The sequence below is a fragment of the Pteropus medius genome, unplaced genomic scaffold, assembly GCF_902729225.1.
Source record: "Pteropus medius unplaced genomic scaffold, Ma_sr-lr_union100, whole genome shotgun sequence".
Lineage (NCBI taxonomy): Eukaryota > Metazoa > Chordata > Mammalia > Chiroptera > Pteropodidae > Pteropus > Pteropus medius.
Window position 1 is genome coordinate 26002567 of NW_024354875.1, and position 24761 is coordinate 26027327.

At 35.1% G+C, this 24761-nt stretch overlaps 1 protein-coding gene across 3 annotated transcripts in view; it reads right to left on the reverse strand.

Annotated features, from left to right (window-relative positions):
- Positions 1 to 2129: 2129 nt before the first annotated feature.
- The window catches only part of FIGN (fidgetin, microtubule severing factor), a 113824-nt gene continuing 91192 nt past the window's right edge, over positions 2130 to 24761 (reverse strand). For 2 of the 3 annotated variants that reach the window (XM_039855666.1, XM_039855664.1), the window contains one exon: positions 2130 to 6320. In XM_039855666.1, coding sequence (XP_039711600.1) covers positions 4066 to 6312 — 2247 coding nt within the window. In that variant the 5' untranslated portion in view covers positions 6313 to 6320 and the 3' untranslated portion in view covers positions 2130 to 4065. Of the gene's footprint in view, positions 6321 to 18634; positions 18768 to 24761 lie in introns of all 3 variants that reach the window. The other variant, XM_039855665.1, reaches the window with a different exon arrangement.

Sequence of the window (24761 nt, forward strand, 5' to 3'; positions counted from 1 at the left end):
AAAATCGGCAGGTGATTCAACAACTGAAGGCTTTGTCAAAAGAAAAAAGATTAAAACATTGAACTGTAAAATGGTCATGTATATCTCCGCATGTATGAAGAAAGAAGTAAACAGTTGCTTCTGAATGTAACATAGATGTTAGTTTTAAAGTTCGGATAGGTGGTTGTGAAATCAGCAAACACACAAACACACACACAAACACACGCACATTATATCTATAAGAACTTTAGTGGCCTTAATAATTCAACAAACTGTGTCCCTTTCACTTTGCAAAATACAGTTTCAGTGATCATGATCCCCAATTCTTGTTAAGAAACATGAGAATGGGATTATAGAAGTAGCTTTTTGCTTAGAGTTGGACACATTTTCAGAGAAAGAAATTCTAAATGCCTCTAAAATGTATTTTCCAACCCACACATATTTAAATTTACAAAGACCTATTTTAGGAATTAATTTGGACTTTCTTGGATGTAGTCTTTTGAAAACTGCATAGCCAAGTACTATGCAACCTATGTAAATTGACCTTGCTATTTTATATAGCATAGCCTCTGGATAGCTTTTATCACTTGCCCAGATGGTGTTTGGCCTATGTATTTTAGTGGAATGGTTTATTTTCTCCTTGATAGGTTTCAAATGCACAAGAAAACATTATACCCGTCTATCCGCATTTGAGTAGAATACAAACTGACTAATAGATAAACATTCTGTGTGAAAGTAAATAGCCTTAAAGTATACTGCCTTCACATTCCATTGATCAGCTCAGTCAGCAAAGTTTTCCATATTGTCACTAATGTTCTAAATATTTTGGTGAGAAGCATGCCAGAAGTGTAGAGTAATTCCATTTGTGTCATACGTATGGTTATTATGAACTAACTCTTGAATTTCTATTGATCTTTCTGAAGTAGTTTCCTTCACTTCCTTTTTGTCCCTGTTGGAAATGTTATTGCAGTTGTGAAGAAGAGAATTAGGGGCTGTTATATGGACTGGCTCAAATCTCCTGGCCGGATGGCAAGGGATTTAGACCGGCTCATTACCTTACCTTCATTAGTAGCCTTCTCCAAATTCTTAGCAGTCTAAAAGAGGCCAAGAGTACAAAGCCTGATTACTCCGTTGTACTATTACTGATTGCACATTCACCACTGAGGCTGTGGTGCCCCACCCCCACCCAAGCTCCAAAAGGGATGGTCAGAAAAGAGCTCATTATTAGGCTAGTCCATAGAAGAGCTCATAACGCTGTCATGCAGAATCAAAGAATCACTGGAGAGCACTATCTACTCAAAGGTCAGCCTTATCTCCCCCAGCAGATCTTCATTTCTTCAGCATGCCCAATTTCCTAAGAGATCAAATCCTAGAATTTGTGAGGCTAAAGGAAATTCACACACGACTTCAGCTTCTGCCTAAATATAGGGATTTTTGACCACTCATGTCTCAAAGTAATTTTTAAGTCATTTAAAGATAAAAGCCAATGTGTATGACTTTATTTTCAGTTTTATAAATGAGTGTAAAACACAATAGTGCAGTCATATATTTGGCATTAACTCTTACTAGCCACAAAAAATGTGGATCAATATTGGATTTTCCAAAGTTGTCTAAATAAGACTGGGTTTGTCAAACTTGCCTGTTGCTTTCAAGTGAACACAGCATGTTGGAGGAAATGAAATGTAATGTCTAAAAGACAGAAAATAGGTCAGCACTGTGTAAAAGTAAACTTGTCAGTGAGATCAATATGAACCGACTAGTTAATGGGTGTATTAGAATTTCCTTACAACAAAGGGTATGCAGGGTAGAGCCAGAATATGATTGTAGCATTTATTCACTTGTGAAAAGCAGAGGATGTACTTAAATATTATTTTTTGTATCCTTAATGAAAGGCACTGCTTTTTTAATATGGAATATTTATATATAAGCACAGTTTTAATTCATAGAATATCATAGTAAATTAAATTCTGGTTCACTTGCTCAGTTTTCAGGAACATGAAAAATAAAAACGAGTAATGATCAAGCATCAAAATTTCAGAAATATCATGAAGTTCTCATTAGCTTTCTCTATGTTATGTTTCAGAGAATTTGACATTGTGGATGAAATCAGTAAAAATATTTGAAGAAAAAAAAACAATAACAGAAAGAACTTTCTTGGGGCTTCCCATTGCATTTATTTAAAATTTTAAAAAATGTACATCACTTTTTGAATACATAAAATGCCAGTGCTTTGCAACAGTTTTGTTACTGCATCTCTCAACTAAAAAAAAAAAGAAAAAAGAAAAAAGAAAAAAAGAAAGAAGGAAAAAAAAAATAACAGGAAAAATACATTCAAAAAGCCAGGCTGTTCTGCTTATGCACGGGCAGTGGCTTTGGAAAGCTACAGCCTACACTGTGTCTGTTCAGAGGCATTGCCGAGTATCAGTCAGCTATCAATGAAAAGTTGCACATAAAGCATTAAAGGATACAAAGAACAACTCGGTGGGGAGCAGTAGAAGAATGGAAAATTAAGAAAAATGCCACATATGCTATTGGAGTAGGGGCAGACTCAGGTAGAAGTAAGCAGGAAGACTAATATATTTGGAAACTAGATTTATGGGAAAAGATGGAAGAAAACAAAGTAACATGTTTGGCAAGCTGTCGCGCGCGTGTGTGTGTGTCCACTTCCAATTTTCTAATTTACAAGAGAAATGTTAACAAAACTGAGGTAGAAATGAATGTGGGAGCACTACAGCCCAGAAGATTTCAAAATGAGAAGCAAAATTGCACTGACGAGAGGAGTCAAAAAGGAGAGGGGTGTAGATGTTCTCTGTGGGTATATTGGTTGGTTGTATTTTTGTGTTTATTTATTTAATTACTTGTTTGTCCTGGTTGCTATCTTCTGCATTCTATCAAACAGCATGGCAAGCCTGTAAGTTAGATTAGTGAATAGAATGACACCATTCCCAGCAGTTTTAAGAGAGAATTTGCAAACCACCACCACCACTACCACCACCTATGCAATAAAACTCAGTCCTAGTGTTTAGGTACTGTGACTTTCAGGGTCCTAAACAGGTCTTGTGGTTGACTGTTCTAGACACTAACACAAACTGAATAAGTAGCTTTCCATTAACCAGTGTACCTTTTAAGAACATTTTCACTTCATTATCAAGGAGCAATGTACGAAGAACTCTTGCAGTTACTGACATAAAGAATTATTCTGCTCTGGTCAATACCCCATAATTAGTAAAAGAACCTTCAAAAAAATCCTTTCATTTCTACTTTAAATTGTAAATATTCAGTTGTATCACATGTCAGTATTTTTCTGGATACATTCAAAGTAATTTTCCTTGTTATTTTCCAATTTTTGAGGTAAACATACATTTTAATATAAAGTAACATTGAAGCCTATCCCATTACTCTCAGCAGTACATAGTGCTTTTAACACATTCCTTTGAGGTACTGTACAAATCACAATCGCTTTCCTGAGTTTTTGCAGACAAGAACATTAAAAGAAATGAACTGCAGAAATTAAGGTCCAGATTACCGTTACCCTGTTTTACCTGTTCTTAGCTTAATACTGCAGAACAGACAGGATTGAGGAATACTGTTGCTCTTAAAATGGCAAAAATCTGGTTTTCTGTCATAACACAACCGTTCATCTCTTTAGTCCAATAATGTTTGAAGTTAAAGCTCTTTATATTAGCACATGCCACCAATGTAATTGTGAGGCAAACAAAAAATAAAGCACCACTCCAGGCACTTGACAGCAACTAAATCTCAAGAACAGCAGAATGGAATCAACACACGAGGTTCATGTCCTTCTGAAGTCAACACACTTGCGCCTTGCTCCTTGGTGAGTGCTGTCTAGCTTGAACCGAACTGAGCATCCACGGATGCTTTCTGTCATCTGGGGCTTTCAAATCAGAAGCTCTCATTTGATGCATTTTTCCTCCAAATCTACCCTGACTCTAAAGATTCAACTTAATCGTCGTCTTCCCCAGTATCCTTTGCAATTTGAACACTACTGAAAAGGGGCTCTATACCCTATGTAGCAGGTTTTATGTGTGTGTGCCAACATTCATTACACTTTTTTTAAAGAAGTTATCACTGACTGCAACCAAACATTTTGTTCCATTCAACATACATATCAAGCTCTTTTTGAGATATGCTAGGCTGAATCTTGCAGAAAGCATTTTCAAAGTCTTGATATGTAATGGGCCTCAACTGGCTGGGCATAATGGCTGAAAGGTCTGTGGCTGGCATGGCATGGAGGGGGCCCACCGCTGCTTCCTGACACAAATGGGCCACGTCTAGTCCAGAAAAGCCTTCTGTGCGCTGGACGAGCAGTGCAAACTCCTTGTCATTGAGACAGTAATTGTGCTGTGAGAGCAGTTGTACTATTATCTGGTGCCTCGCTGTGCTGTCAGGAAGTGGGATTAAAAGTCGTTTCATGAAGTACCTCCGAAGAGATTCATCTATTTCTTCTGGTTTACTGGTGGCACAAATTACTACAATTTGGTCCTCAGCCGATGTTAGTACAGTGTCCAGTTGCATCAGAAATTCGGTTCTCATCCGACTGACTGGGCTGTGTTCCTCACTCACTTGAGAGGAGAGAAGCATGTCAATGTCACTGACAAAAATCACCGAAGGCTGGCGACACCTGGCCACAAGAAAAGAGGCATGGATAATTTTCTCTGCTTCTCCTAACCACTTGGCAACTAGTCCAGAACCAGCAATTTTGAAAAATGTGGCCCCCAGCTGACTAGCTATGCATCTGCCCAATAATGTTTTGCCTGTTCCCCGAGGTCCAAATAAAAGGATGCTCCGAGGTAAGGCCGTCAGTCCACTGAATGCATCTGACCTCAACACTGGCCATAAAACCTCCTCTTTAATGACAGCCTTTACCAGGTCAAGACCAGCAATGTCGTTCCAGTCCACTGGTGGTCCTTGGGTGATAATCTCATTGGTTACCAGGTCAATGAGGTGCGTGTCAGTGTTCTTCAGTTGCTCGTCCACAGAGTGGTTGGATGAGGTAGCTGCACGGAGTCCAGGGCCTTGCATTGGGTGAGAGAGGAGCTGCCTGTGCTCATCCCCATGCTCACTCATTACTGGCGACGTGTACTTCCCAAAGGATTCGCTGGATCTTGATCCCAATGAATTTTTAGCAGTACTGTAGGAAGGAGGGGTCAGAGCCCTACTGGACTGGCTGCTGAATTTTCTTTGCTGTTCAGAGGACATTAGCTGCTTCGTTGGCTTAAATGCTAAGGATGATGTCTCAGCACTTCTGTCAAAGCCATTCCCCCGATTTGAGTTTGAAATGCTGTTGTCGGGCATTCTGTACATAGGACTCTGTGTAGATCTCTGTTGGCCATAGCTGTAATTTCCGTAACTGGAGTCCATATCTCCTTGCCCTGCCATATAGAAAGCTTTCCTTTTGAGAGAACTTGCCGAACTGTTTGTCAGGGCTGAGGGTGCAATAGGTGTCAAACTGTGACCCTGGTAGGTGTAGCCAGGAACAGTGGTGGGGGGCAGGGGTGTAGGAGCAGGAATTCCTGAAGGCAGGTATGCTGAAGGAGGAGGAGGTGCACCCCCAGGGCTGTACCCCGATCCCACAGCAGTCTGAGGAGGATAGCTAGCGGAGGGATAGCTGTAACTGGAGAGGTTAGAAGTCCCATTGTAGCCTGGGACCAGGGCTGGTGGCGGAGGAGGTGGTGGTGGTGGCTGTAGGAGCCCAGAGCTATGCAAAGGAGATGGATGAGGTGAAGGAAGTGCAGGTGCTGGTTGGCTACTGTAAGTCGAATGCAAATATGATCCGTTGTATCCTGGGGCATATTCCTGAGATGGGAGCCCTGCATGAAGACTAGGTACAGTGTGGCTTCCACAGGTACTACTTGAATAACTAGGTTCTGTCAGGTTGCTGGCCACCCCAGGAGAGCTCCCTATACTTGCAGAGACATCTGCTGGAGGGAGGGCTGAACTGACGCCAGCTTTGCTGGCAGTGATAACATCCGGAACACAGTTCATGGGATAAACAGCTTCTGAATTCAAGGAAGGCTGCCAGGGTTCGCTTTCATTTTTCCGACCATTCACTAGTCCTGATGGTGCATCTGAGTAATTGCTGAGTACAGGTCGGTCCACAGGGCCTTCCAAAATGCCAGAATACTTCTCTGCATATTTTTTTAGTAGGTTGGATGCAGTCAGAGCAGATATGTCATCATTCGCCCAGGCATACTGATAGGTGCGCTGCAAATGACCTCTATAGGCTTCAACTTTGTGGGCAGGAGACCGAGTGGTTGAGGTGATGTCAAAGTGCTGTTCTGGCCACTGGGCATGCTCCGGCGTCCACTGCATCTTCAAGCCTAAGGATTTTGGGGGAAAAATGTTAAATTACTTAAATACTTATCAAAACTGTTAAAGTTTTTTCCCTCCAACTTCTTTTGTTACCTATTATTTTCCACTACTAATATAAACATTATAAAGGATTTGCCCAGCTTATACCTATTATGATCTCTATCATATGCATACTATGAAATGGACTGAAAATCAACCCTGTATAAAAACTGAATTTAAATGAAAACTCTGTAGAAGACCTAATTTTTTATTTTTATTTTTAAGTAATAAGCAAATCTATTTCTGTTAAGCCTATCAAATATTTTGCTACACACACAGAAAAACACATATATATATGTACACACACATTTCTGTCAAGTTAGAATCCAATCACTGGTTCTTAATTGAAATATGCATACATTTTAAATATCTAAGTTATAATATTAGCATGTGTAATATCTAGCTATTCTGTCTCTCCACATCACAGTTTCTGTTTTCTATTTTAACCAATATAAAAATGAGACACAGCTGACAGATCACATCTAGGATACCTCTCTTATTTGGTACTGAACACCTAGTTAGCACAGTATAATGCTCCCTGCACAGAACAATATGACACAGACATAGCAGGTCATTCCATAATCCAACTCTCATCTAAAGTGGTCCACGACAGTTTCAAATCTGCTTCGTGGAGTGCAGCAAAGCAATCTCCCAGGCAGCGCTCCATCGCTTTCATCGCACAAAGCCTACAACTCGGTATGAATTACAACTGGCTCCTTTCTGCCTCTCAGTTCTGTTGTTGAGTCTGAAAAAAAACAAGCATCACTTGTCTGTCGGTCTTCTAGCTAGCATTCTCCTTCCTTATGATCCTTCTCTCTGCCTTATAGCCTCTGAATTTCTAAGAGGTGAGGATATACACACACAAACACATACACGAGGTAAGAATATATATATATATATATCACACACACACACACACACACACACACGTATATATACATATGCCAGATACTTCTCATATTATATATAATATGAGTATTATATATAAGGAGAAAACAGAGGTGAAAGGGAAGAATAGAGAATGAGAGAATAAGAAGAGGAGAATCTGGATTCTAACTCTACATTTCTGTGTGGCAGAAACTGGACAGGTACTAGATAATGAGATACTATGGGTATTTCTGTCATCTGCTAGGTTACTAACTGAAGCAAGGTGACTAACAAACTATAAAATAAGATGAGAAAATGAGAAAATACTAAGGAGTTAAAATCATTTAAATTTTATAGTTTAAAGAGACCTTTGAAATTACCTCATTTCACAGATTAGAGAACCAGTACCCAAAAGAATTTATAATGTACCATCAAGGACTCACATGTAGTTAGTTACAGAAAGAAGAGCACTGGAACCCTGTTCTATTTCCCAATGCTGGCTCATCCCATTATAATCTCTGCTGGTTTCGAACGCTTCCTATTTTGGTACAGCTATATTAAGCAGGCCTCCTCAATCTCCTTTGTATTACCCAAAGTGAATTTTGCAAACTGTCTTGTGCCCTCTGGCAGAGACTTCTTGATAAGGAGGAGGCCTGGTCTAAATGGAGCATCTGTGGCATCAGCTCCCTTCTGAATTACCCAGTCTATTTTGACAGCTCCTACCCCCTTCTGCTTTCCTCCTTCAAACCCTTTAGCTCTTCATTGCCTGGCTCTGGCTTCTGACATGGCCAGCTTTGACTTACTGAGCTAAACTGAACATAGCACAGAGTTTGGTAACAGAATGGCATGTTGATTCCCTTCTGACTCTGTCTTTCTTGTTTGCAAAACCACTGCACCAGACACTGGAAGTTAATTAGCAGGATGATGCTGTGCTAATTGTGTTAATTTACAAGGTTTTAGTCAAAGAGAATCATGCCAGGGCTGGCACTGCTGTCATGCTTCCGACTTAATGATTAAGAAATACTGAAAACAAGGTGGGAAGGATTGCAGTAATTACACAATAAATGAATAAAGCAACAGGATTCATTTGCAAATATATTTCACTACAGTTGTACTCATTTGCATTTGGATTTTTAAAAAGGATCCATGTAGATATTCATTTGCAAATCACCATCTCAGTTAAATTAAGTCTGAAAGCTGCACAGCATAACTTAATCAAGCTTTGCATACATGTATATATATATACACACACATATATATATTTTTAGTAAAAATACTAGACTTTGCTTCTCTTGTACATGCAACAGATTCTTCAGTTTCCCTCACTCCTAAATCTTCATGTTCCTCTTTTTAAACTCTTGTCTTTTAAAACCAATCTCATCAAATTGGAAAAAAATTTGTAAAACTGGATGAAGGGAAGCTTTCATCATTTTACTCAGACAAACTCTAGGTGTTTCATCATTTTACTCAGACAAACTCTAGGAAGAACTAAAGTGATATTCTTAATTGTTTCTGCTTTCTTAGTCATTATTTTTTAAGGGAGAGGAAAACACACTGCAAAATGGGGGAAATGATCGAAACCACACTTAAAGGGGAAAAGATGCAATTTTAATGAAGCAGCATTTCAGGAATCATACTTTCATTAAATTCAACTGGAAATTATTAAGAGCAAATCACCAGGAACCAATCGCAAGTAATCAGTATCTAAATTCTTCTAGTGTCATGGGATTTACTTGAAGCCTTATAAAAAGGAGAGAATATTAATGTGACTATAATGTAGAACTGTCTAGAAGACCTACAAATTTATTAGACTGCAAATTATTTCCAGGGATTTTCTATTAGGATTTTTTTCTTTAAAAGCTTATCAAAATAGAGTTGAGAAAATAAGAGCACACATATTATGAGTAAGACTTTGATTAGATCGATACAGAAGAAATATTTGAATAAGTGTCTTGAAACAAAGTTTCAGAAAATAATTTAGGTGTCATAAGCAACGTAATTGCCTATACAACAAATGCAACACAACACAACACACACATTAAAGGGCATGACTTCTCAGCTGAGCTAAGCCATAGTTGGTATTAACACACATACATGACAAAACTGATTTTTTAAATGCCCATTGAAAAAACTGCTTTAGAATTGGAATAATTTTTTAAAAATGGGCAACCTTCCACCTGTATTGGCTTAATTGCTTTTTTCTTGTAAATTAATCATTTATAAAAATATGCAAAAATGATTTTAGTAAGTTATAATCACTATAAAAGACAGGAATATAAAGTTTAAATAAAGTAGGTTGGATATTTTCACTGGGTATTTCTGCATAGTTTGACTCTAGCAAAACTAATTAAATTTTGTAAGATTTCTATTTCATCTGAAATTAAACAAAGATCCTGTCTATCAAAATTATTTATTTGGAACAATTACTGGATATACCATTGCCTATTGAGTCTTATGCTATTTTTGGATGTGCTTCCCAAGATAATTGAAAGTTTATTTATTGATGCATACTAAATAACAATAATCTTAGTGGGGCTGCAAAAGGCAAGATTGAACTTTGATTAAATAAACTTAAGGGAACAGAATTATTCACATACTCTGAAACACAAGTACTTGTTCAGTGCTTTAAAATCATTAATATATTTGAAAATGTAAGTTAATAGTTTACCATAAACTATTTACCATAAACTAGTTCTTCATATTATTAGGAGCTGAAAAAGCTAGCATTCAGGAGATTGTCCTGGCCTTGAGAGCAAAAAGAGCATTTTCATCAGTTTCTTAAAGTTTAATACTAATTGAAAATAGAACCAAACTTATTTTTGTTGTTGTTATTGTTCTATTTATTGGTGGTGATGTTTCTGATGTGAAATGTATGAAAAACATAGAGCCAAATGTTTTACGAACAAAAAATCATGCTTCCTTTGATTATATTGCTATTATCTGTGGGTAAGAACCAGCACATGTGTGTCACTTAACCTGGCACCTGAATAATAAGATGGGTTTTAAAAACAGCTTTCAGATGGTTTCTTTTTGGAACACGAAGAGAAAAACCTCAGAAACAATAGTATCTTAACATTATTAGAAATGTGACTCTAGACAATAACTCCTACTGCTGTTTAGAAAAAAGTTTAAATAGGTACAATAAAAATTAAAAAAAAAAAAACAGTAGAAAGATAGTTTTTAAAGATAATTGAAGAACTGCTCCAAAAGATCAATTTTTATTTTTGAAAGGATTAGAAAATTCTTAGTACAGCTGGCAAATTTCACAGTGCAATGTGTTTGTTTTCAAAATGTTTAATTTAATAGAAAATTACTTTTAAGACACTTTAAAATGTTACACAAAAATGACAGATTCTATAGTAAAAAGCTTGAGCATTTTGTTATTTTATTGTTATAGGATGAATTTATGTATGTATAAATGAATAAGTCTCTATTTCCCAGAAAACTGGGCAGTTGGATAACATTTTCCATTGTTACCCTTACTGACTATTTCATAACTTAGGTTTAATTACTAAAAGTTGCTGCCTCATTGCTTTACTTCCTCCATTTTGGTCTTTATTTTGAAATGAAACAACTGTGGTATCCTTAAAAGTTCTGTCATAGCTTCAAAATGATAAACTCTTGTATAGAAAAATGAAGGACATAAAAACAACTTTCAGAATGGGAGGAAATTGGAAATCAAAGACTAAGCTTTCTAGAATCTATTTTTAGCACACATTCCTGGAAATATTAATCTAAGGCACTCACTATCCTTCCCCCACCCCTACCAGACATATGCTATTCAGTAGCTCATCAGGTCTAAAAAAGCTGTTCTCTTCTACAGGTTTCCCATGGGGTAATCCTGGCTGCTAGGGACTTTGTCTCCATTTATGGGTTTTCTCAGACTTCCTAAGGGAAGGAACCTGAGGCAAACACCTGCAGGCAGGGTGGGCTTTCTTGCTCTAGGATAGCTGCACAGTGCCCACATGGGCCAGCACGACATCACTACACATACTATTACATTCCTTTGGGCTATTGTACTTCTGAACATTTCTTACTACTTTTTAAAATATATTTTTAAAAAATCTAATACCATCTTTACCAAGGTTTCTTTCCAGAAAACAGTTACTCCTGGGGTGAATATAACAAAGCAATTGTAGTTTCCAGCCCTTCAGCCTAATAAAGTAATAGATTCATCATCCCCTAGGTAGGAAATGGAAGAACACATAGAGCACTCCATATTTCAAATGAAGGGTAGCAAATTCACTGATTGAAAATATGGGTTTATGTAGTGAAGAGTCTTCTGAGAGAGGGCCTACACACTTCTTGTTACTGAAAACTAGCCCTATGTAATATCTACCTATGATTATTCTTCGAGGGAAGTGGTGACCAAATGAAATGTCTGAGCAGACTACGCAGCATTCTCCTTTTTGTGTAACCAGCCTCATAAGCCAACAGACGAACACAGCAGTATCTAGTATTGCTTGAACTAGCCCATTGGACCTGAAATCTTCTGCAGTCCATTTCCTGGTAATTCCTAGCCTGAAATTGTCATGTTATATCTAAAAGTAATAGCAGGGGAAAGTGGGGGGAAGAAGCACAGAAATGACATATCCAATTTAATCTAGTTAATTTGGTTCCATCTTCAGAACACCAAAATTAGAAGTCTTTTATAAGATGAATATGATATATGGACCGTTAATTTAGTCAACAAACTGAGGGCCCACTATGTATGAAGCTTTGTGATTCAATGCTAAGAAGTTAAATCAAGGGAATCTGTTTTTGTTGACCAGGCAATAAGACTTTTCCAGTGTCTGCCTTCTTTATAATTTAATATTCTAAATTCTCTAAAATTAGACTCTTTGATTTTAGAGATTAAGGGAAATTTAAAGTGACGTGGTCCCTAAGACAGCCTCAATTACAGTTCGGTACTTCACTTAATATGGTGTACTCTGGCCTTGAATACTACTTTGTTTTATTTGGGGTCATTGCTAGATTATTGCAATAGAAAGAAACTAGAGAAAACAAAGTTCCAATATGAGAGTGAATATACCAAGCTTGTGAATCAGGCCACTATATTTGCTTATGCCATCACTTGTTCTAATTTTGGCGAAGTCACTTAAGCACATACTCACTGTTTTCAGCTATGAAATGTAGACAATAATGGTATAATACACATTACTGGATTGTTATTAAGATTACCTAAAGTAGTAATATTTGTGAAAATATTTTGCAACTGTGAACAGCTATACAAATACCTTTTGTTATTTCTTCATTTTGAAAAAAGCCAGAGGTGCATTAAATACAAAACAAAACTGACTAGACAGAAAAAAGTAAAATTACTCCTAGAATTTATAAATCACTTTTTCTTCAACCTCAGGACAGCTTCTAAAAAGGAAATTTTCCAGTGGGAATGTTGGTTAAAGAAAGGTATAGAAATTCTTCCATAGTCAGCAAAGCACAGAACATGATCTCCTTAATCAAAAAGGTGTCAAAAATTCAAAATGTTTTCATAGTATTTTATTTTTAATGTTATCTGTGACTCAACACTGTAGAGAACACAAGCAAGAAACAAATTCTTAGAGGTTTAAAACCAGTTAAGAATGATCTCAAAATCGCAGTTTCAAAATAAGCTATTCTAATTATATAGCAATGCTGTCAAATGATTTTTCTCTTTAAATCACACTTTCACACCTCAGGACTCCAAATTATAATACATTTTGCAGCATATTACTCCCTCCTCCCATTCCACTTTATTTGCATAAAGCAATCCTTTTTAACAATCATGAAGGCATTTCTAGCTAAATGGTCCTTAGTAAATATAGTTCAAATGCCTTACAGAAAAACTGCCACCTGACAGCCTGAGGGCAGCGTACAGCCTGCAACCATGTTTTGTTTGGCCAGCATGGAATTTTAAAATCAGTCGACTTTATATAAAATAATCTGTATTTCCATATTTCCCACTTTTTGAGACAAGCTAACTATTCTTGCAACACTAGACCTCATTCTTGCTTGGCAACAGTTGGCGGAATCTGAAGACCCGTTGCCTCCTTTGTACATGGCATGCCTTCTCCAGTTTGTCACGGTGCCCCTACTCCCTATGGCAACATCAGGTATTTTATGGTATTTACCAGTCACATGAGCAATTCAGTTTATGACTTCACTGTGAAGCTTCAAGCTCCAGTTTTTTCATTTAACTACATTTTCTTAAAAATTAAGTACAGTGCTCTAAAATAAAATTTTTAAAATCCATTTAAAAGAAAAATTTTCCAAATACTATTTACTATACACATTCCTGCACAAGGAAAATATTTTTTTTTCTTGTTGACTTAGTGTCAGTACAACAGAGTAGAATGACGAATAATTATTTCTTTAAAAAACTGGTTTTCAGATTGCTGTTATTTGGTATTTCCCCCTTTGCTCTGATTTGTCAGATACTTTTTCTAGCTATTTTCTACATGTCAATCCCTACCATCCCTAATATCCTCCTTTGAATCTGCCAGTTTCTGATACCACAAACCAAAGCTTCATTTAATAGTAAAGCAGCCCCTATTAATCAATCATAAGCTTTAGCACAATTTTTGAGAGATTGTTTAAGTTATTCCAAAGTTAAACTTTTCGTGTCTTATAGAAAGCTGTTATGTGGATTTTATCTCAATAAACAACTGATATTGTTCTTTATGTCATCATTTTGGGTTTAGGCAGAGCCTGTATTCAATGTTACAGGCACCATAACTTGGACTAGAATGGTATATACCCTGTCCTTCAATTAAATTTGTGAGAAGCTTATGATCTGAATCAGTTTCCCTAAAAGGCATTACATTTTATTCACAGCAACAAAATATTTATTTATCAGAATATGACAATAATGTTTCATCCTGAGGATGAAACTTGGTATGTATGGGTCTGATAGGTCATCATTTTTAACGTGAAAGACAGATATTAGATATTAGAGGATGGCTTGCCTTTATGATTATGAATGTATAAGCACTATGCAAAACAAATTACACTGATAAAAGAAATGTTGCTTTTAGTCCACTAAACTTGTATTCAACATATGGTCAGGATAGACAGTCTATCATTTAAAGAAACCCAGGAAATCATAATCATAATTCAAATACTTATTTTTTCCTTTGAGGGTCTTAAAATTTCCAATACTTTAAGTATTCAAGTGAACATATAATCATGCTCACATAAAATCCCTATGTTTAAAAATTATAACTTAGATTTATGGTTCTTTTTTCGCAGAAGGTAGGTTTTACAAAAGTTTATTTATAAAAAAACTGGCTAATAAGCTAAATCAAGTAAAAGCAATGTCTAAAAGTCTGTGTATATCTTAATATAATTAATTCAAAAGAATACACAACTATGCATATACATGCAATTTAAAATATACAAATGATCATAATCTTAGTGTTTAGTGCCAGGTGTCATCAACTAACTATTGAAACTGAAAGAGTTTGAGAGTTAGTAGTTAAGAGGACTGATTTTCCCATGTTAAGTCAAATGTTATTTTGTTTATTCTACCTATGAGAATGATTTTAGACAATTTATAATCAATTTTAAATAGTGCTTTGTAATTAACCTTTAAAGTTGCTACTTTATGGCCTTTCATTTCACATGCAGTCTCTTCCCTTTTTTCATGTATGTTTTTAATCCATTAAGGCCATCTATCCCTCTCCCAAGTTCTTTTTGTCATACAAAGATCATCAGGACATACCACAAATGTCTATTGGGACTGCCATTGCTAATGAATATGTATGTTCTGTGTCACAACAGAGCACTCCCCACGTTCTGCAGTATCAACCCTCTTATGTGTGTAAATAACAGGTGAGCTGTAGCGTGCAGGGATAAATGGGGTTAACACAACCTGAAAGCCCCATGCTAGATTCACAGTATCCTGCCTGCATGATTGATCCAGAAAGAGAAATCTAAATGCCAAAACTATTGTGCATTTTCTGTGTTTTGAATCTTTATTTTAAAAAATTACTCTCTTGAGATAACATTACCATCATCCTAAAAACCTGAGGTTATTCCAATTGGTTCTCAAGATACTATCATACCATATAAAATAAATTTGTACTTTTAATTAACACAAACCAGGTATAGGTATGATACCAACTTTGAATTATGACATGGCTAGTTAATTTCCTTGGAAACAAACCTAAAATGTTTTGTTAATCATTATGTATACATGTAGCTATTTGTAAATAGTTATTTGTGTGTGTATTCTCTTTCAAGTATATAAATGCAAAGATCAATTTAGTTATATTTAAACTGAACTATATTCAATTTTGCCCAACACATCATGCTGACATGGGTCAATAAACAAATTCAGACTCTCCCAAGCCCCATGACCTTGTGTAAGATGGAATTTGCATTCATCCTTTTTTCTGTGCTCCTCTGGAACCTTAATCTAAAAAGACAGTTTACATAAAACAAAATAGATAATTAAGGCTGCTTATTTAAAAATGAGGACTCTTTCATATAAATTAGACAAAGGAGTAAGATCGTTATTTACATATAAGTATACAACTCTTCAACCATTCTCCTTAAGAACTAAGGTGGCTCTAAAGTGTGCAAAGCCCAGACAAAATTTGTTTAGGTTATTTATAATTTTTCTCTTTTTGGCAATTCATGCATTAATTTTTAATGCAATAGCAAAATAGTGTCTTGGACTTTGATAACAATATTCTGTAGTCAGGACTGGGTGACATAGTGCATTAATTCAGTGTCCTTCACTCCTGGGACCTGTGTATAATTTAGTCCAGCCTGAAGAAAATAACTTTGATCTGAAGGCAGTAGCAAAAGCTACATATGAAATGAGTTTTGGTAGGTTTAGTGTTGTTTCTTCCATATAAGACGACATATGAAGATAAACTGCTTTAGAATACAATCAACACAGTCCAGGATTAAAGGTGAAGAGTTCTTAGTAACAGCAAGTTTCCTCACTTCTCCATACTCTCCCCACCTGGCCCCATTCTATGGTCCGGTGAAAAAAGCCTCAGCATCACCTGTAATTGGGATGCTCTAATTTCCAGATAAACAGAATACTGTTCAAGTGCAGTGTGAATGACAGTCCAGTCATTAGCGCTATTGGTTCTTCCATTTGTAAAAACAAAGAATGCTCCATGAGACAAAAGCAGAAGATATCAGCGTTCTCAAAGAAAGTGGCATTTCCTGTCCTAGAGGGGGTGCCCAACAACCTAAATCTTGGAGAAATGCTAACAACAGGAAAGACCACAAGTCAAGAAATTGTTTCTTCAAATTCCATCTTGACTGCATTCTCTATGAAAATAAGTTTATCTTCATATGTCGTCTTATATGGAGTTTCTTCAAATTCCATCTTGACTGCATTCTCTATGAAAATATTTAATAGTAGATTTCATCTACTGTTATGATAGACAATGCCATTATGTTAAAAAATATGTTTAGTCTTTGGCTGATTTGAGTAAAATGGTTGATCCAGTGGCACTAACCACATGAGATACACATTACCCCTTCTTGTCATTCTACAATTAATTTCAATTTAATTCTCTTTCATTGTAAATAAACATGGCTTCATTTATCTCTAATGTAGAAGTTAAAAATAAAATTGCTCTTAATACTGTCAATAGAGTTAAAAGCTACACAGATGATACTTGTATATGGTTTACACTATTCTACAATTTTATACTTAATGAAAATCATGAATGATTTTATTGGCCTCTTTAGTTATGGATAAGCTCTGGTATTTCTTAATAATTTTAAGGAAAAAGGAGATTTTCCCAAATTTTTTAAATTAGAAGATAATTTGAAAGAAATTTAATTCTAAATTTGCTATTTTTAGTTGCTTATTTTAAAAGAGTAATAAATAAGTCATATTTTCCTGTTACTTCTTATGATTGTGTGCATCCTATTTACACAAAGTCTCTAAAAACAGGAAAACCAGAACACTGCAGTTAATACATATAGGCTACACAGTAAAATCAAATATAGGTGCCTGTATGTGTATATGTGTTATGTCTGTTAGTTGCAGAGAGGATATAGAAAAAAAATGAGGAAAAAATGACAGAGAAGGAGAAAAAGGTTTTTAAAATTACTTTTATCCTAAAAATGATCTGCTGTACTAGCTTTAGTATTAATAATCTCAAAAGGTACACATCATATTTTTTCAAAAGTAAGCATTAAGATTTTTTTGAGCTGTATTTTTATTACTTGTGCCTCAAACCAAGTCATATACCTCAAAAAGGTTCTATACTTATAAAATATAAAGTCTTATTTATGACCTCAAAAATATACTATGAACACTCATTTCCTTAATTGAGTACTCATTTGTGAGGAGGTCTGGGTTACGTGTGTAAAGTTTTCTTCAAAAAGGATATTAATACAATTTTAAGTATTAACACATTTTTTTCAATTGCATACAAAAAGAAAAATACTTATTAGAATCATTTGAGATGTAATGTTTTAAAAAATCCTTGAAAAGCAAATAATTAAAGCATATAACTGGGTTACTTAAGAAAGCACTCCCATTGTTAATTTAGAATTTTTTTGTTTTCTATACAGGTTTTTTTTTTTTTTTTTAAACAGAATAGAGAATTTATAGAATGATGAATTACAGGTCTAAAAGTACATTCCTACTCACTGAACTGACATACCTAGTACTGGTCTCCTTTTAAGTAAATCTTTTGAAAGCGTCCAGATGCCTACAAGAGCATTCGTTTATACTTGACTTTCAGTCTTAAGGCTATTACATGACCACTTAGTGAACTTGTGAAGTTTTGCAGGTGAGAATGTTTTATTATACCCTCCTTTTTTTTTTCAATGCTTCTACATCCAGACATTGTTTTCATTTATTACCTTAGAAATTATTTTATCCAGTTCAGTGTCAAATGATATTATACTGTTAAAGGAATCTATTCAGAAAATATAGCACAAAATAGTGGATTGCATCCCTGGCCACAGCTCCCACAAGCATTAAAATGTTACTAGAGTACCCGAATGACAGCAATGACAGCTTAATCACTTAAAGGCTTTTTACATTAACAATTTTTTTTCTTTCAATTTGAGCAGTAAAATTCAGGCATGATTTAATAGGAGGTTAGCTGTTAACTGTAGCTAAATAACACTTTTTAAAATATCAAAATCAAATTTAGTGTCTAATGAACATTCCTTTATACTTCCTGAAATATTAGTGAATGTGCATAAAGCTTGGTTTCTTTCCCTCCCAATATGTTTGTAAAAATCAGACTGATAATTAGCATACATAATCCAACAGCTTCCTGTATTGTTAAAAGCAGAAGATCCATGGATAAAACATAATTGAAAGGTAAGCCTATTAATCTGGAGAATAACCTCCACAAACCAAATAGGCATGAATCATTTTAAATCTCCACCTCATTTATGGCTTTATATTCCTAAAGAAAAAAAAAAGCAGAGAGAAACTAAAGGTGACCTTATTTAGACATATTAGTCAAGGCAGCCTTTGCTGTTTTTAAGCAAACATGATTGTGACTCCACTTTGTCCATCCAGTTTTCCAGTGTGTAAATTGGATGATGACTTGAACAATTCTCTCTTCATTAGTGAACTGTGGAAAGGAAATACAGAGGTGGCTTTTTATTTTTTAAACTCTGCAGTGTCTTGTAGCCAGATTCCAAAGCATCAAGGAAAAAAAAAATCTATCTATCTATATCTATATCTATATCTATATCTATATCTATATCTATCTATCTATCTATCTATCTATATATATATCTACACACATATAGATAGATAGATAGATAGATAGATAGATAGATTTTTTTTGCTAGACAAGCTGTTGTAATTGAAATGAAGTCTAATCAGACTCATTACTGTTTTCAGCAATTTGCTCTACCAAAGATGCTTATTAGGTAACTGTGTTTAATAAACCACTCTTTAGAAAAATACCAGTAATGAGTTCTTAACAGCCAATCTTTAGCATGAATGTAATGTGAAAAGTGTTCCTAGCACTGAATAGATTTTCACATTTAGTAGTGTCATAATTAAGCTCCATGAATTGGTTGCTGTGATGTTAGATTTATTACAATAATCTTATTTTTTCCCTATTTTAAATATACTTGGAAATACAATCATCTTTTATTAGAGTTAGATTATATTCACTGCACAGCAAATTTTAGCATAGTGCCAAGCTGGTCAAAAGGTTTTTAAATGGAGCATTTGTTAACAAATGATAAGCAAGGATTTTATAACTGATAATTGATGCTATAGCTATCAAGTCTGTCCTCATCAGCATCTCCACACTTCAGAAAAAAGTATTCCTGTCATTTCATTACATATGAAAACTTACCCAAGATATAAATATATTGTGATAATTAAGAGGAAAAATGGCATTTCTTTCACTAAGTTAAAACATGGAAAAAATGGACATTCTGAAAGGAATATTTGAAGAAATGTTGGCCTTTCAAAATAGCATCTATAAATATCATTTATATTGTTTTGTTATTGTTCTTAAAAACATGAATACCATTTTCCTCCTCAATTCTTCCTTTTTGTAGCACTATTTACTAAGATCTTAACGTTAAAGGCCAGTATTGCCAATACATATTATTTATATGCACTAAGGGTGGTCATGAGATTTAGCTGGGCTTCTTATTGATAAGAGGATAAACATATTTCATACCTCTAAGGACAGGACTCATTTCCATATAAGAGGTACATGTGCTAAAATAAGTATATATCTATAAAGTCTGTATTAATCCATCAACAGAGTATATTCTGAGGCATTTCTATATATAATAATTATATGGAAAGAATTGAAAATATTTTTTGAGAACATCTAAATAAGACTTACAGGAAGCTCTTAGCTTGTAGTCATGAAATGTCTCACAAAAGAAGATAAATATCTTTTGTTTAATAAAAACAACCTGAAAGATGACATAATTAACTTTGAAATGAGATTCTGGACATTTTAAAACAGTTCCATAAAGATAATCAAGAAATGAAAAAGTACAAAAATAACAGGAGACCAAGAGTTTATACTCAATTCATGATAAAATGTTAAGAAAGATTCAGTTACTGAATGATTCCTCTCCCAATACACTCTCATTTCTTCTAACCTCAAGCTTCACGATTCCTAATTGGAGCCAATAAGCCTCCATAACTGTTTTCAGCTTTCTGAATCAATAGTGCCATGAGAACTGAGACTGTCAAATTAATGGCTTGTTTCATCTGATTTTGTGAAATGCACTTCTTTGCATTACAAAGTAGAAAGGAAACCAAACTCATTCCCTTGTGAATTCGTATAGCTTTCATATCAAAATATTTTCCTGTTTCTTTAAGCTTTGACTGAATTCGTATTCAGAACCACAAACTAAGAAGCCAATGCATAAAACTACTGGCAACTCAAATCCTGGATCTTTAAATGAACCATAGCTAAAAAACAAATACTAAGAGAGGGCCTCTTTCAGTGCCTTTGGAATGTCTTATCATAACCTTGAATAACTTCACTTATGAATTATATAATTTGTGTTTTATAAAAGAGCATGAATGTTTTGTACATTTGAATTTATTACAACAGCTAAGAGGCTCCAAGATGTCAAATAACAGTAATAAAGACAATAATAATGATAATCAAAATCATTCTTTTGGTGAGCTTTTAAAATAACTTTTCATAATGATGAAGCCATAGTTTTACTTATGATTTTTAATTAGGAATAGAGTATTGAGTGGATAGATATTTTACGTAGGTCTAACCCTGAGTTATAGAAGGTTGGCAGATTTTGTCTTAGCTTTAATTTCTAATTTGAGGAAACACAAACTAGGGAACATAAATATATACACAGGTAAGATTCTAGTACAGAGAATTAATACAAACACATATTATTATGTAAATACAAGATGTAGTTAATAGGGCATAATAAAATGATAGTGGTAATGGGGAGACTTGTTTATCAGGTAAGACTTTTTGGAGAAAGTAGATTTTAAACTTTAGCTTTCGGCCATACCATTTAGACATTGGTCTAAAGATATAGGGAAATCATATATTTAAACTCATAAATAATTTTGGAAAAGAATTAGGGCTCATTAATCCTTAAATTTTCAAAGACCCACAATATAAGTATCAGCCTTACCATTCTTAGACCCCTCTTTAATTTTATCATTTGCCATATTCTTGAGCTAAAAAGGTTTAAAATAAATATTCGTTAAAATAAATATTCTTCCATGTAACAAATAAGCAAACAAACAAACAAAAATAAAATCTGAAAATATTCAGTTTATTTTACTTGGGTATTAATTCTTTCAGGTTTACTTCCCACCCACCCGCTTCCCTCAGCCTCCTTTTCACTCTGACATGTGGGCCAGTGAGATTTTCTCTCCTTTCCTTCCCTTCTTTCTTCCTGTTTTCAAGTTGTTTGTCAATTATAAGAAAATAAGTTAGAAAATATATTTTAAGTCTCAAAACCTAAAAAAAAAAGTCTTCCTTGAACCTCTGAATCTTAATAACTTTTGTTGTCACTAGAAAAAACAAATAAGACCAGTTGGCTAAACTGTTTAGAATATGCTAATGACATTCATGTTCTAATAACATCTGAGTGCCTACCTGAGCTTACAAAACATCTGAGTAACATCTGAGTGCTGACTTGAGAGCTTCTGCCTTAAGTGCTAGGGAATATTGGTCCCAGTTTCTAAATCATCTTTAGTGGTCATTTACCAGAGAAAAGATTTAGTTACAAATCTGGTAGGAAGAGAGGACTCTATAGAGGAGTTATTAGTCAAGGTATATCTTAAAAGCTCAAAAGAATTTCACCAGTCAGAAAAGAGAGAAGAGTTTTCCTGCCTGAGACAAAACTCATTCAAAATCACAAATGAAGCCAAATATACATGGTATATTTGGGAAACAGGGTATCTTGATGTAAGTAGAAGCTAGAAGGGAAGTATATGTCTATGCATAGAGTCGGATATAAGTAGATGAAGCTTGAATTCAGATTGCAAAGGGACTTGAATGTTTGGACTTTCTACTGTCAACATAAAGTGCTGCCCTCATCTGTTCTTTAGAAATATACAGACAATAACAATGTATATAATAAAATACAAGGGGAAGCGGGCCTGAACTTGAGCAAAAGAAAAGAAAAATCTTAGAAAGATTTTATTTACAGAGTAAAAAGGATGGACCGACCAATTAGGTTTGGAGGAATGAAGAAAAGGAAGGGCACCTTCAAAGGACATCATCATAAAAATAGAAATATTTGTTAGAGATCTGTCAAATAATTAATAAAGAGATTGTGGTGGACACTTAATCATTCAAAAGCCTAGTGAGGGATTGTTATTTCCTTTTATATATTATGAAATAGGTTCGACGAATCTGAAGAATTTTCCATATGCCATCTCAGAGCCAGAAGTACAACCTGGATCATGTGACACAAAATTGTCACATTTTGTCTCAGATAACTCCAAGGAACTTCTTGTACAACCACTGAGTTGGCTGCCGGCACTTCCCATCTTTTGATGGCAGAGAGGGCAAAACTCTTTAAGGGTATTTGGGAATCATGAGCATATGTGAATTTGCTGAAGTTATGGTAATGGAAGACAGCAGAGAGAAAGTGTGTAGAATGAGATGAGAAGGTCACTCTTGAGTGGAACCAACATTTAAGGAGAAGGCAAAAAGAATAAAACATACAACACTGTATAAAATGGGGCAGGAGTGGGAATTGTTGGAATAGAGTCATGAAGGGGATAGAGAGAGAATCAAGGGCAGGCATGTGTCAGGCAAATACAGGAGGAAAAGACAGGGGCACCTCTTTGTTTGAGATGGAGTGAGAAGGTGCTTTTACAGGTAAAGTATATGTGACCTCTGGATCCCATTTTGTTTTCTTGAATGCACCTTTAGAAGTCAGTTATCCTTTCCACCTTCTTATTAGCAAGTCAGTTGACCCATATTCCATGTCCTGTTGTATGATCTATTGACTATACTCCTAATCCCAGTCAGGTACAAACCCTGGTCACAAGGAGCAACAGGGTGAAAGAGAGTGTGGGAGGATCAAGGCAAAGTATCATTACCATTCAAAAACCATCACAGACAAACTATAGTGGACAAAAGTATTATTGCTATATATGACAAGAAAGTGTTCTTTCTTGTCATAGAAAAGCAAGCCTAATTGAAGATTGCTTTAATAATTAAGAACATTTAATTTGGTTATGGATGATGCAAACTTTGCTCTCAAAGTTTCTCATCCATTTCAATCTTATTTAAAAGTAAGAAAGTTAAATTGCTCTTGTTTGAGTAATAAGATACTTGATTCCCTAAGATAATCTATTTTAGGTTAAAATATCTTACTCATAATTTGAGAATTCTTATTCTTCTTTTTATTATTATTACAGCTTCATCTAGGAAGACTTCCTAAATGTCACTGCCTTCCCTCCCTATCTACCATTTCCGTGTCACCCCATACTTACACTGCATTTTTACATGCATTTAATTTTCCTTTTTCATCTGTATTACCTACCCACTAGACTATACTCTTTGAGACCAGGAATTTATACCTTTAGAATAGGGCAGGGACCTTGTCTATCTTGTTTACAGCTATATGCCCACTGATAAGAGTATCAACACAAAGTAGGTACTATATCTACATTTGTAGGTATAAGTACAAATTTATATCTATATATTTACCTGTGTCTTTATCTGTATCTATATAGAAAGATTTGTTTCATGCAAGCCTTAACACACACCATGTGTCTAAATATTTAAGGTGTTAAAAAGGTTATAAACTGAACAAAAAAAGTTAAATAAAATATTTTCTTTCTACCTGAACAATTATATCTTTATAAACACCTGGAAGGGTGGGTTCAAATTTAGAATTCTCTGTCTCCTGGGTCATCCAGAACTTTTCCAGAATGAAAGAGTCTGCCCTGTAGCTGGCTCTTGTCTTCTCGCTATCGTTTCACAGCATAAGGGGCTTAACATGCATGCTCTAGATGAATGTTTCATCCATTCCTTACTGTCCCCCCACCTCTGTCCACCTGCCTCTTGGCTTTACCTTGGGTCTAGAAGTATACACATCAAGGGCACTTTCCACCTGTGGGAGGACAGACTGGAGAAGAGCCTTGCATGGGTCCTTTAAGTGGACTCAGGGAATTCCAGATGCCTGGAACATGGTCTAGAAGGGGGGCATGGGTTCAAAGTGGCCACATCCCCATTTCCTCTTGGAGTCCTCACAATAGAGTAAGGAGAATAATGGAGGAGGGCAAGACCGGATCTTCTAAAACATGGCACTCTTCTTGCCTGGGTCCAAAGATGGTTATAGTGACTTGTATCAATAATTCAGTGGTCTCCAAAATTAAAAGAATCATTGTTAACGTTGATTTTCCTCTTTTTAAATATACTATATAAAGAGCCAAAAGACATACATTTTATTATGTTTCCCTAGTCACTATCATAATAATCTTGATCTGAAGACCAATCTTTGAATTTAAGATTCCTCACTAGTAAACCCCACACAATTGCTGTAAATGCCAACTGACATAATGTATGTAATGAATAAATCATTATTGCATTGCTTATAATAGGCAGAATTGTGGCCAAAAGGATTTAAGTTTCCTG